This window comes from Notamacropus eugenii, chromosome 2 (genome assembly GCF_028372415.1).
Source record: "Notamacropus eugenii isolate mMacEug1 chromosome 2, mMacEug1.pri_v2, whole genome shotgun sequence".
NCBI classification, from domain to species: Eukaryota; Metazoa; Chordata; class Mammalia; order Diprotodontia; family Macropodidae; genus Notamacropus; species Notamacropus eugenii.
The window spans coordinates 471256033-471270928 of NC_092873.1; the positions used below are offsets into that span (position 1 = coordinate 471256033).

The window sequence follows — 14896 nt, forward strand, 5'->3', positions numbered from 1 at the left end:
GGAAATGGGAAAATTAAGAAGGCATTAGAGGTGACTGGCAATTTCCTGGAGGTCCAGGAATGGCAGGAGGTATGGATCAGAATGGAGTTGTGTACAAACAGAATCTATGAGGTCAGTTTTTGATGCCAAATTAGACTCTGTCCACACATGAAATTTAACAGAAGTCAGACAAGGAGCCTAGAGGAAATTCAACAAACTCTGTTTCTCTTTTTAGTCAGATAATAGAGAGCATACTGAATTTGGAATCCAATGAGTGTCTTCCTATGAGCCTTAGGAAAATCATTTCATCTCTCAAGACCTTCATTTGCTCAAGGACTAGATGATCTCTAAAGCTTCTTTCAGTTCTAAGTCCTTTGACCCTATGACAATTGTTATGGGAATGATGGAATGGCAAGCAATCAACTAAAAATATTTATTGAGCATTTATGACATGCCCAACATAAGCATGATTGAAGCATAGGAAAGATAATAAGGCAAGACTCAATCCAGGATATTCATCAAGGGGCCAAACAAAAAGAAAGTAAAAGAGGTTCTTTGCCCTCATGCAGCTGATAATCTAGCTGGCAGGGCAAGACAAAAGTACGTAAAACAATAAGAGTGTGATTTAATTCTGAGCAGTATGGGGCTGACCGTAGCAGCTCAGGCACGAATTCAATTCAGGAAACATTTATTAAAAACCAATTACGTGCAAGGTATTGCATTAGGCACGGGACAGACAAAAACAAGAATGAAATTTTCTCTGCCCTCAGAGCTTTTATTCATTCCATTGAGGTGGTCAGGCTGGGGAGGTGGGGGAGGGTGTCTGACTGCTTCTTCTCTCCCCTACTGCGCAATCTCCTCTTTACTCAGCACAAGTTTCATGGACACAGACTCATTCTCCCTTCTCTTTACCAAGCTGCTCTGGACCAGATCTCACTCATATTCTTTGCTCTTCTCTACAGGATTGGATAACATGCACAAGATCACATCCCAAGGGCGCTATGAGTTGCGGATAGACATGCGAGACGGCCAAGAGGCAGCTTATGCCTATTATGACAAGTTCTCTATTGGGGACAGCAGAAGTCTCTACAAGCTCCGCATAGGAGACTACAATGGCACTGCTGGTACTTTCTTACCCCCATCCAGAACCCAAGGGCCACAGGGACCTGGCAAAGCTGGTGGGATTATGAAGCTCATGGATATTTCCACGTACAAGTGATTAACTTTTCATGGCACAAAGCAGAGTAATCTACTAAGAGTGTTGAGCTGAAGAGTTAGGGTCTTAATCCTGGTTCGGTCCCTAGCTCACTATGTGCTCTGAACAAGTCTTTTTACATTGTTGTGCCTCGGTTTTCTTATCAGTAAAATGGGAGGGATAGTGCCCACCCAACCTCAAAGACTCATAAAGATAAAATCAATGACATATGTAGAAGTGCTTTATAAAGCAAAAAGCTCCATGTGAATTCAAGATATTATTTCTATCATTCAGATTAACTAATAATTGGTTTATTGTCCTATAACATAATGAATAATTATTTGGATGGAAGTTCCCTAATGACATGACATGTAGCTATAAAGGTTTCATCACGGATAGGTGGTATGTATGCCAGGGTCCCTGTTCTTGGAGAAGTGCTACTAGTACAAATTAAACTCCCCAGGTCAGGGACACAAATAAATCAGTCAACCAAAGAGAAATACCCATGCCCTCACTTTGAGCCAGGCACGCCACTGAATGGAATGGGCTCACTTTATTTTCACATTTCACTTCTGTTTTCACTCCTTTGCCTGAGGTACGTGAATGTTGATTGTCTCTGCCTAGGTTTTTGGAGGAATTTAGTGGAGCTCTTTTGTGGTTGTTTAGTCATTTTTCAATCATGTTTAACTCTTTGCAAGCCCATTTGGGGTTTTCTTGGCAAAGATATTGGTGTGGTTTGCCATTTCCTTCTCCAGTTCATTTTTCAGATGAGGAAACTGAGGCAAACAGGGTTATGTGACTTGCCCAAGGTGACCCAGTCTAAAGTCAGATTAGAACTCAGGAAGAGGAGTCTTCCTGACTCCAGGCCCGAAACTCTATCCACTGTGTCCACCTAGCAGCCCCAAGCAGAGCTCTAAGCCCCAATTATTATATCATTAATTTTATTCAAAGAGACTCTGATCTGTTCCCAATCTTTTTTTAGAAGCATCAAGATAAGGTATGGAGAGGTGTTTTGCAAACTTTAGAGAGTTATATAAATGAGAGAGCCATGAGTATAAATCCACAGATCACCTCCTTCAGTCACTCTGAACTAACTTTAGCCATGGTTGCTGCTCTACATTTTTTGCTGCTCTCACCCGCTGAGGTTTCCTTTGTCACCGTGTATATATCGATGATCATTGCCAGTACCAATAATAAAATCTTGAAAGATTGCCACAAACCCTTCTGCTTAATTATGCAACAAGCTGAGCTTTAGATAATAATATTAACCAAAACCTGCATTTATAGGGCATTTCCCAAGATGCCTATGTCACCTTCACTATAACCCTATAAGGTATGTAATAGAGATACTCAATTTTTTAATTCTGTGACTGTGACTTGAGGAACTCTTGGTTTGAAAACTCCTTCCATTAATGCAGGACAGCAATTCATCTGTCACTTGGAGTCTTGGAGAGTTGTCTTGGGGCAGAGAGATTAAATAGACTAGCCTTTGGTTACATTACTTATGCCAGGTAGAGGAACTGAACTCAGTTCTTTCTGACTCTAAGGCCAGACTCCTATCCACTCTATCATACTTCTTTTCAAGATACCAGTTATTATCCCCATTTTACAGATGAGAAAATTGAGGTAAACTTAAAGAGGTAAACTGACTTACCACTGCCAATAAGTAGGAGAGCCAGAACTCAAATGAGCCTGAGGACTTTCCACCACATTCCTCTCAATTGTAAGGTCATCCTTATTCAGGTCTTGACACATGCTACTTTCAGTTGTTAGGTCTTCCTTATCATTCAGGTCTTGAAATGAAGTCGATTAAGCCAGGAATGACCAGGAGTCACCCAAACTCCCTTTTTACAGTACTCAAGATTATTCCTATGCCTATGGATAAACTATCCCTGGTCCTTGTTTCTCTAAAAGGAATAAAACACAGACTTTCCCAATTCTTCAAAACAGCATTTGAGGGGATGCACAAATCTAATTTAAACCAGAGTTTTACAGTTCTTGGTTTCATTGACCTTGTCTGTCTCTAACCTTGTCATCTAAACAGGTGACTTTCTGTTGGTTTTTCCTGCTTAACCATATCTCATATAGAGGTAGCCATGACTAGTTTTTATCAACCCATTTCTACTGGTTATAGTCGAATCTATTAGAGACAATTTCCTACTTCCAGTCTTGTGCTAGAAGGTGCTTTTATGGAAAAAAAAAAGGCACTTCATCTGTTGCCTGTGTTCAGGCAATCCTAGACAAATGGTTGTCTATCTTCAGTCTAAAGACCTAGAGGCAGGAAGATTTCATTGTCTTCCTCTCTCACAATTTTCAGAACCTAATATTTGCTCCAACTCCAGTCTCATTTAACTTGTTTTGTTGCTCAATCTAATTTTTGGATTGACTCTTACCAGTTATGGGTTTATAAACATTTTCACCGGCTTTCACCCTATTTATCAGTGCTTCTTCTGCCCCTCCACTCTGAGTTCATTCTTTCCTACTGTTCTCCTCAGCACAAGGATAAAAAAAATTTTAAGTGTTCGGCTAGGATTATAATAGGTGTCCAACATAAAATTACAGATCCATTTGTCCATAAAGATTGATTGAATGCTAATATGAACTAGCACTTTACTAGTCACTTAACAAAAGAAGTGTAAGGAGGCATGGTCTATGGCCATAAAGAGTTTGAGATATTTTTAAGAACATGAAATGGGATTGGATAGTAAATATGTGTGTGTATGTGTCTGTGTATTCAGATAAAAAGCACTATAACATATTTGAAGGTGAAAGGTGTTGGGTCTGATTGTGGCAGACATTGCAACAATTTTCAAGGACTCCCTTATGTCGCTAATATGTGAATAAAATAAATAGATAACAAGTTTTAAATTATGTAGTTATGACTATAAGTGTAGAAATCTAGAGAAGGGAGCCATTGATATGAGGTGGGACATTTGAGGAAATCTTTGCAAAGAATATTGACACTGAACTGGTTTTTGATGAATGAGATGGATTAGGAGAGTCAAAGAGAAATATGAATGGCATTTCAGGTAAGGCAAACAGCGTGATTAAAGGCCAAAAAATGATTTGACACATAGTGTATATAGTCAGGAAATCTTTCTGACTAGAGTAGATTGTATGAGCTGGAAAGCAGTGATAAATAATTTCAAGTGGATTAAATAAACACAACACAGACCTAGAAGGGACTTCAGAAATCATCTTTCTCTTATAAATGAGGAAACTGAGACCCAGAAAATTAATATGACTTGTCCTAGGTCACACATTTTATAAATAATGGAGCCAAGATTCAGTCTTCTAGCTCCAAAACTCTTCGTTCTATACCATGTTGTCTCTGTGGAACCGGGCTCAAGAAAGACCTTGAAAGCTACACTTTAGAATTTGGACTCGATGCAGTTAATGACAGAGACCTATTGTAGGTTATAAAACACAAGAGGAGCACAATAAAAGAGTTCTCTGTGAAGATTTTGCAAGAGGGAGTGGAGTGAAAGAGATTATCATTGTTAAAGTTCACAGTTAAGAGGCATAACAGTTATTGCAAACAAAAGGCAATGAGAATCTATAGTATAATGGAAAGAAATTTTAGATTCAGAGCATTATTTCAAATGAAAAAGTGACAGCAGTTGGTGACACTGAATATAGGAAATGAACGGGGGAGGGAGGGAAGAATTAAAGATTATTCCAAAGTTTCAATCCTAGGAGATGGGAAAATTGACAGAAATAAGAAATTGGAAAGTCGATTTAGGTAGGGGAGATATGGTGAATATTATTTGGGACATATTGAGTGTGAGGTGATTGGGAAACATTCAAGTGAAATATCTTATGTACTATGGAAAATGTTAGACTAGAGTGCCAGTGCATGGTTGGAACTAGAAATATAAATTTGGGAATCATTCAGATAGGAGTGTTAGTTGAAGCTATGGGAATCAGAACCATAGGAGACCTCCATAGAAATAGAACAGAGCTTAGGACAAAAGTTTGGGTAGAAGATGAAAAGGGAGGTAACAAAGGACACAGGAAGGGAGCAGAGACATTGGAAGATTATCAGAAAAATACAATATCATGAAAGCTAAGAGAGGAGAGGTTTACAGGGAAGAGTGGGTAGGTGGTAAACAAATGCCATGAAGAGTTTAAAGAAAATGGGCATTGAGAAAAAGTCACTGGATTTGGCAAGGAAGTTGTAGTAATCTTTGTGACAGCAATTTCTATAGAGTGGTAAGGACAAAAATTAGATTGTAGGATGTTAAGAAAGGAGTAAGAATGATTGGGAAATGGAGGCATTCATCAGAGACTACATTCAAGGAATGTGTTGCCCTTTGATCAACTGATCAAAAGTAAGTTGGGTTCAGATCCTCAAATCTAGACTGTCTGAGATAGATACCATGAGGGATACAGTGTAGTAACGCGAGCCATCCCAGGAGAGTTGTCAGGAGCCCCAAAAAGAGTTCTCTTTCATTTGTAGGGGACAAAGTTGTTTGTTAGTGTTACTTAAGGGAGAAGACATTTAATTGTGTTTGAAGGTGGAAGTATCAGGTATATATTATTCACCTGCTATAAAACCTTTAATTTCCCCTAGGATAAAATACAAACTTCTCAGCTTGGCTATGAAAGCCATCCATATAAACTGGTTCCAACTCACCGTTCTAGTCTTAACTCCCATTATTTTCCTTCACTAACTCTACATTCCTAGAAAACTGGACTTTTAGTCATTTTCCATGCTTGGCATCCCATCTCCCACCCCCCTGCAGTTAGAAAAGCCCCACACTATGCCTGTGAGGCATTCTTATCCACCAAACACAGTCTTCATCTTCTAGACAATGCTTCTCTGGAGCCTGAAGGCTCAGCTCAGGAGTCATCTGATTCGATTCCCAACCCCAGTTCCAGTCCTTAGAGTTCCCTCCCTCCTCAAATGTCCTTGTACTTACCTATGGGACATTATCTCTACCCACCCACATCTGAGTAGAAAGGAAACTCCTTGAGAACAATGGTCTTTTCATTTTTATCTTTGGATCTATCCCCAAAACTAGGTCTATGTAGGCATTTAATATATCTTTGTTGTACCAAGCATAAAGGAACATAAAGGAGCCCATGAAGTGGGAAAGATGGAAAATTCTAGAGAGGGAGAGTATAATTGTAGGACTGAAGTGCTGGAGGAGGGGGGATGGAATTTGGATCATCAGAGAGGAGAGAAAACTTCCACTGAACTGGAAAGGAGTGTAAGATAAAACATAGGGAAAGTACTCTGTTAAAGCTGGAGAGAATACAGCTCACTCCAGATGCTCTCAGTCTTCTCTGAGAGGCAGGATATGAATCATCTACTGACAAGGGAATATAGGAGCAAAGAATTAGAGATAGGAGGAGACAGAATTACAATAACCAGACTGAAGTTGTACCGTAGAAATCTGTAATGGGGCAGACAATAGTAGAACAGTGACTTATATGTAGCATTTTAAAGCTTGCAAAACACTTTACAAATATTATCGTCTTGTCCTCATGATAATCCTAGTACGAAAGTGCTATTATTATCTCCACTTAGGAGACTGAGGTTGAGAGAGGTTAAGTGACTTCCTCAGAGTCACACAGCTATTACGTTTCTAAGGGAGGATTTGAACTCAAGTCTTCCTGACCCCCCAAGTCTGAGCCCTAGCTGCCTCTAAATAGATATGGATAATGAAGGCAATCCAGTGCTGGAGATCAGTATGTAGCCTGGGTGAAAGGTCAGCATGTGAGGCACTTCAGGTGGCTGCAGAAAATAGCATTGAAGAAATCAGCCATGACGTATAAGATAAAGTAGTCTATTTTAGACCATGGGTAGCTAATGGACTCTCTGAAATGGGAATGTTTGAGTGGTTGTATTTCTTTGTGAGAGAAGAACACATTTTTAGGGATAACTATCCATTAAATCACACTTCTCTTTCTTTGCAGGGGATTCCCTTACTTATCACCAAGGGCGACCCTTCTCCACTGAGGACAGAGACAATGATGTTGCTGTTACCAATTGTGCCATGTCCTACAAGGGAGCTTGGTGGTACAAGAACTGCCACCGAACCAACCTAAATGGAAAGTATGGGGAGTCCAGGCACAGTCAGGTAAGGACAAATGTTGGGAGAAGGAGATACTTTGTTGTCTGTTTGCTTTTTTATTAGAAAGCAATCACCCTTTTAATTGTTTTAACCATTTCACACATCCAGGCACCTAAATATTGGTACCAATATTGGTAATCAATAGAGTCTGGAGTCCCACTGCCCTGTAGTTTACAAGGACACATGATTCTGAATCCCTTTTATTCCCTGTAAATAATCACATGGAATCTCATCTCCAGGAAGTCAAGAATACGGTGCAAATAATAGAATGAAAGCAGGATAGAGGACTAGAAGTCAAAGGAGGAAAAAGGAAGAGTTTTCAACTTCATATTGGATCTGAGAAGAGACACTAATCTTCAGTAGGACAGAATCAAACCATCCCCCAAAACTAGTACCCTGTAGGTTTCAAGAGGTCCTGGGGAAAGGGAAGAAGAATGATTCAGGGCAGGGGGGAAAAGGAGATTTAAACTTGTCACCAAAGTCATGTACTGACAGCAAACCCAACCTCTGGAACAATAGGACGCTCGAGAGGCCCCTTGGATATCCCAGAATCACAAGGTCATAGGCTCCTCTCCCATGATTAGTCGCAAGGTCCCACAAGAACACTGAGAAAAAGAAACTGTAAGCAAAATTGGAGGATCTTTTGAATATCCCTTTGCAGCAAATCAGGTTATCCATTTTAAAATTGTGGTTAGCTGCCTGGAACCAGTTATGGAAGAGCTACATTTGCTCCAGACTGTCTCTCCAAGGCATTTCCTTTACATGTCGTGGTTCTCCCAGAAGCAGTTCTCTGATGTCTTCCTTGTGACAGTGCCATGACAGCAAGGTGATCAAGTCTACAGGTGCACCATACTCCCATAACACTTGGAAAAATCTACCTGTTACTAGCACTAAAAGCCAAAAAGATGACTCCCAGCAACTAAAGATAAAGCATCCCCATCTCTCAGACCAGAAACCCATAATTTCATGACTGTTCAAAATGGAAAGATAGGGATCACAAGAGGAACTTGACTGGAATGTAAGATCCATCAGATGTTGTATGAATGGAAAGCCCACTAAATTCATATATCATCCCTTTGCTTCTCCTAAAAGCACACCATTCCTCATCTCTCCCAGCTAGGGGTTGACTTGTGGGAGTAATGGGAGAGTAAAGAGAAAATATGACACCCTTATTATTCTCCTGAACAGGGGATCAACTGGTATCACTGGAAAGGCCATGAGTTCTCCATCCCCTTTGTGGAAATGAAGATGCGGCCTTACAACCACCGACCTTTGGTTGGAAGGAAACAACGGTCCCTCCACCTGTGAGCACAGGAGAGCCCATAAACAACCGACCTTTTCTGTCATTTGTTTGTATTTTATAATATGAAATGAGGTGGGGGGGAAATAATAATGATGTGCTATTGAAACCTACTAAGGGTATATAAAGGAAGTGGGAATGAAGCAGGAAGACAGTACAGAGAGAAGAGTCAGGGCCACAGCATTCTGCCGTTCTGGATGACGAAGTTTCATGGTCCTGGCCCTTGGTCCCAAGTCTCCCTCCTATTTAACCATACCCCAACTCCTCACTAAAGGAGACAAAGAAAAATTTTCATGAAAGACCAAACCAGGGACAAGTCCAGTAGCCCTTACTATTTGGGTGGGCTAGGAGTTTCTTCTCCTCCCCTTGTCTTCTCTTCAAGATGTTCTTCATCTTCCTAACCTGAGAGACAAGGTAACTGATGGTCTCTGAAATAGGGCCTCCACTCAACCCATCTGACTGATATATTAGCCAGCTGTTAACATCAGTATGCCCTAAGTAGGAGGCTGACAGATGAGACAGCTCTTCAACATAATTTTTATGGCAGCATCATGTTGGCCTTTCACTATTCTAGTGACCTAGGCTCCCTTTAAATGATTCTAAATTCTCAACTTCTGTCCCTCTTATTTTTCTTACCCAAGAGGTACTCTTTCTTTTAAGATTTTCCAGGGAGCCCCACTTCTCCTTCACCTGCTAACAATGGCATTTCCCAACTCTATTTATCATCCCCACTCACAGACACTGATTGAGAATGCACAATACTTAAAATCCCTGACACTGGATTTCATAGCCATGTCATAATGCACTATAAATCTCCCTCAACTCAACCAATCAACAATTCTCTATTGAGTACCTACTACATGCTCAGCACCATGCTATGAGCCAGGGCAATACAGCAAAAATTTGTAAGATATGGTCCCCACCAATAAGGAGATTCCATTCCTCAGAGTAAGTACAGAAAACACATACCTGTGTTTCCTCAATGTTTGATCCTTCCTTTTTTTTTTTTTTGAGGAATTGCCACAGTCTTGTACTCAGTCAATATCACCAAACTATGGATAAACCAGTTAAAGTCAAGGTAATCCTGCTGAATAACCAAGCAGCTATTCCATCAGCTAGTATGGCATGGCAGGGATAGATTCTTGGTCCCAGTAGGGATGGAATGACCCCCATTAGTCGATGAGCTCCAGAGAAACTTTTCTTCACCTTCCTTTATTATTTACCTAGGATAGAAAAAATGAAAAGTGCCAGAGCAAATTACATCTAGAAATCCAAAGGTGAAGAGGAGAGAACTGTGCCTACCTCCCATTTTATTAGATGCTGTATCTTCACGATCACTATTTGATTTCTTTTTTTAAGCCTAAGAGGACAGGAAGTCACAGTGGCTATTTTGGAAGCTTTTTCTGCTTTCAAAGCAGATTTCAAACACATCCTATACGAGCTGCTAAAATCTGTGTGCAGCTCCTCAGCTCGATCCCTCCTTTTCTCGGTTCATGGTGACTGTCCATTGACCACCTCCATTTTCTTCAAACTTGATCTAGACCAGAGACTTTAGGACCCTTACCCAACATTCACTGTTTGAAGCTGAGAGTTAGAAATTTGCTCATGAAGTCATGAGCAGTCAAGGGAAAACTTGACTACATAAGAAAAGAATGGTAATCCCTTGGGTCTAGCTAGAGTGTCTCCCAATACGCGTCTTCCTTGAGGCGAAAGTAAAACTATTGTTTAGATTCAGTGAGGTGACAATCTGAGCACTGGGCCTCTTTAACATGCCTCTTAAGACCTTGGCACATCTAGCACTGAAAATGAGGCTAGTATTTTCCAACTTGAATTCAGCGTAAGCTCCACAGAAAGTTAGTAAAAAATGAACAAACAACCCATCATATATATATAATATATACATATATACACACATATATACATACATACATATATGTGTATATTTAAAAAATATACTTCCAGTTTCTTCAGGAAGAGACATTCATGGCCATCCAGTTCAATACCTTCATTTTATGGAACAGCAAACAGGCCCAGAGATGTTAAATGATTTTCCAAAGCTTCGGTATCTGATTGGAGGACAGAACCAGAATTATAACCCAGGTCTCCAAAAACTCCCAAGATAGTGCACATTCCATGACACCAATCTACCTGTTATGTTAAGTTGGTTGATATGTGGGCCAAAAACAGTAGGAAGAACTACAGATGTTGGCAGGATAGAAATTGGCATAGGAGAGATGACCCATTTAGAAAAATTGGAAAATTTAAAAAGATGCTTCCCTTACAAAAAAAGTAAAAATCAGGAATCACATGTGAATCTCAGAGCCAAAGACAGAGAAATAGAACTTCCTGACAAGTAAGGCATGAATCCATTTAGTGATCAGTCATGTCGATTAGCAAGGAAACAGGGTAACTTTAATTCTTTCATCTGTTTCTTAAGGTTATGGGCCTGGGTAGTTAGAGTTAAGACTGAAGCACTGAAAAAAAAAATGACTTATTTGGCCCCAAAAACTTGTGTTAGGAATGTAGACTTAAGTCAAGAAAGTTGCCTAAAAACAGAATCCTGCTATTCAGTTGAATTGAGCCAACTAGTAAGATCATTGTAGAAATAACATGAATAGAAACATGCTACAATAATGTCATTTAACAGTTTTCCTTTGAATAGTTCTAAAAATCCTATGTTAATCCTTAAAATACAGGCATCGTTTATCTTCCTTTAAAGAACTCGGTCATCCTTTCCCATTTATCCCTCAGTGCTAACATATAAATGTTTAGTATGGCATTGTAAAACATACTAACTACCTCATCACCTGCTTTCATAAACACATGTTCATCAACAATTAAATGCTCTAATCAATACCAGAACTCCCAGCAGTTTACAAAGGACATAGAAGACATTGGCACATGTTAGAGCTGAAATGGACCTTATTGGTCCAACCCCCTCATAACAAATGAAAAAAACTGAGGCTAAGAAAGGTTATGTGACTGACCCAAGGTCTCACAGATAGGAAGCAATGGACATAAGGACTTAACCCAGATCATTCTGATCTCCAAACTACTATTTTTCCATCATGCCTTGGCCACCTACCAATGTGACAGCTATAGCCCCTACAGAATTACATTACTCTGACTATGGAGACAGAGTTATGAAACTGATTTTAACATACACAAAGAAACATCAATAAATACAAATGAGTTTTAATCTTCTTATAAACAGATGAAGACTAAATAGGAAAATAGGGTTGTCAGTTGCTATATTCTTATTCCAAGACTGGACAGGTGCTAAGGCAGAGAGGTAAATAGAGATAGAGAGACAATGCTGTAAAAAATACAGCAGAAGGGGAGAAATCAAAGAGGAGGAAGCAATAAGATTTCTACTCCAGACTCTGAGAGTGATGTGCTTCCTAGATTCATTTATAAGTTGGGGCTGGCTTTATCCATTTGAATCTTTGAAGAACAATTATGGGGCTGGAGAATTCCACCCAACCTAGAAAGAGAAAGATTTTGAAAACTAACAAATATTCCTTGATAAGGAGCAACAAAATAGGGTTTAAGACACAGAGGGAAATAACTGAGGGACATAGGAAGCTATATGGTACAGTGAAAAGAGCACTGGCTCTTGTATCAAGAAGTCCTGGATTCAAATCTTCCCCTGATACTACCTGAGTGATACACACAGAGTCATTTAACCTCCCTAGGCCTTAGTTTCCTTATCTTTAAAAATGAAGGGGTTGTATTAGGTAGCCTCTGAGGTCCTTTTTAGCTCTAAAGCTAGGATCGTATGAGCCAATCCACTATCATACCTAAGAAGCAAGTAGGAAGAGCTATTAAACTTTAATACCCTCATTCTACTTGGAAACTAACAGGTTCTACCCAAATTTAAAATTGTTCTTGAAAGAGAGGCATACCTTGCAGAAGCCACATGAACATGTGTCCATGTCACTGGACACAAAGCCAATTAATCGTAGTCCCACTTTTTTCAAATCTAGTCCATGAAAAGAGCAGTGACTTCATGAAAAAGAACCCCTGACCTTTGGGACAGGTCTGTTTTATGGTTTCGATAGATCTTAGCTAACAGCTCCAAAATGGAGATGTTTCAATCACTCCCACTGTGTAATGCAGCCTGGTCTTTATTCTCTCCATCACAGACATGGAAACCGTGGTGAGAAAAAAAATGGTTGGGATATAGAGTAATTTGTACCACAAGCCCCTAATTAGCCTCTGTGTTCATAAGGCAGAACTGTCATCCTGAAAATAAGTTCCTCTGAATACTAGAGAAGTTTTAGCGGTTGGTTTATGTATTATGGGTACCCTACTAGTTTCTCAGTCCCTTTGATTTACCCTCAAAAAGGGCTTCGTCCCATCAGCATTTGATGGGCCTTCTTTGGGAACTTGATAGGGAGCCCTCAAAGTCTTAAAAAGTCCAGCTCAGTTTGAATAAGCCCATGGAAACCCCTCTTCTTCACCTCTTAAGTGTTGGAACTAGATTTAATGATCTCTAAGATCTTCTCCAGCTGTCACATTCTATGACCCTCTACCACTCCTTGCCTTAGTCTGACTGAGCTGCATGACCAGCTTCAGAATCTCAGTGGACAGAGCTGGTCTTCTGTGATTCAGGGATTCTTCTGCTTTTCACTCAAGGTTCCCAATACCCCAGTCCCCAAAGCCAACCTCATATGACCCATAGTGCCATTAACTGTAATAAGCTTCTTGATTCTTAGGGATTTAACACTGATAGTACCCACAGGCCATGGACAAAACTATTTTATAATATTCTGTGGGGAACTATACAATCAGCAAGCATGGCTGAAAAATTTGTGCTTATTAAAATAGTTAATAGCGATATAGTGCATTAAGGCTTAAAAAACACTTTCGCTAATAACTCATTTGACTGAACATAGCAACCAGGGAGGGGGCTTGTGCAAGTATTATTATTCCTGTTTTAGAGATGAGGATAGTGAGATAAAGAGAGGTTAAGTGTCTTACCCAAGATGAAACTTATCAAACCTTGAAACCAAGTCTTGTGACTCCAAGTCCAATGATTTTTTCCACTACTACATCAACAGCACCCTCCTTACTCGAACAAGAGTAAGCACTTGATTTATTTATTAAGTACCCAGGATGCTGAATCTGAGGAAGACAGTGTTGTATAGTGGATAGAGTTGACCTCAAAGTCAAGAAGACCTGGGTTTAAGCCTTGTCTTTGACACGTACTGGCTATATGTTCTGGGATAAGTCACTTAACTTCTCAGGGCTCTAGAAAATTCTAAGACTCTAAGACTGTAAGCGCCTTACCTAGCAACTCTCCATCCCAACGGAATTACAAGTGTAGTTTCAATCTCTATCCTATATGCAAGGAACTGTCCTAGGTTCTGGGAGAGCCTTATGGCAATATTATAGGGTTAACATAGCCATATTACAGAATTCTGGTGGCCATAAAGTATTTAGTACCATATTAAAGGGTCCTTTTGTACATATTTCAGTGCCTCCATTTATTCATTCATTAACCACTTATTAAATATCTATTATGTGCAAAGGGAAATGCCATAATATAGCAGATAGATGATTGGCCCAGGAGTCAGGGAGACCTAGGTTCAAAGCTTTCCTCTGATGCTCACTAGGTATATAGCTGTAGGCAAGTTACTTAACCTCTCAGTGCCCCCAAGCAACTCTCTAAGAATTTAAGTTAAAGTTGAGTTGTTAATGTGTATCTTTGGAGGGAGTTTCCATACCAGGAATTCCTCAAACCAATGAAATAAATCATAGATGGGGGGGGGGGGGGGGGGATAGAGCTCTATACAGGGCACTGGAAGAGATTTAAGACTATTGTATTTTGCTCACATTGTAGGGTCCCCATGGTCATTTTATAAGAGCTCTATGGTCAGCTTACAATATTTATTTCCTTTACAATCCAGCCTCATATAGATGTAAATGAGATTCCCATCAATAGTTACTGATGTGTCTTAGCATCACTCTACTCACACAAGCTCAAAGAACAAATGAAACTTAAAAAAAATAACTCTCCCCCAAAGAGAAGAAAAACTTCACCATGCTTCAAGCAAAGACATTGGTGTAGGCTGCAGTCCAATTTCAGGAAATAGTTATCGTTTACTCTAGTTTCATCCACGCTGGATTTGCTTACATCTCAAACATTTGAAGAACAATCAAAAGATGAGAAGCTAATGAATAGATGTGAAGCCAAATTGGCTTTCCACTGACATCTACATATTAAAATTACTCTGTAGGGTTAGTGACATATATCCATCAACTACTATTCTTTTCCCCTCCCTTGAAGAGTCAAGACCATAGAAGTTCTAATCACAGGGTAGGCAGACAACTCACCCC

General features: G+C 39.8%; 1 protein-coding gene across 2 annotated transcripts in view; it reads left to right on the forward strand.

Moving 5' to 3' along the window:
• TNR (tenascin R) overlaps nt 1-14262 on the forward strand; it is a 111985-nt gene extending 97723 nt beyond the window's left edge. For both annotated transcript variants that reach the window (XM_072648566.1, XM_072648567.1), the window contains 3 exons: nt 942-1103; nt 7097-7260; nt 8443-14262. In XM_072648566.1, coding sequence (XP_072504667.1) covers nt 942-1103; nt 7097-7260; nt 8443-8562 — 446 coding nt within the window. In that variant the 3' untranslated portion in view covers nt 8563-14262. The remainder of the gene's footprint in view (nt 1-941; nt 1104-7096; nt 7261-8442) is intronic.
• The last annotated feature ends 634 nt before the right edge of the window (nt 14263-14896 follow it).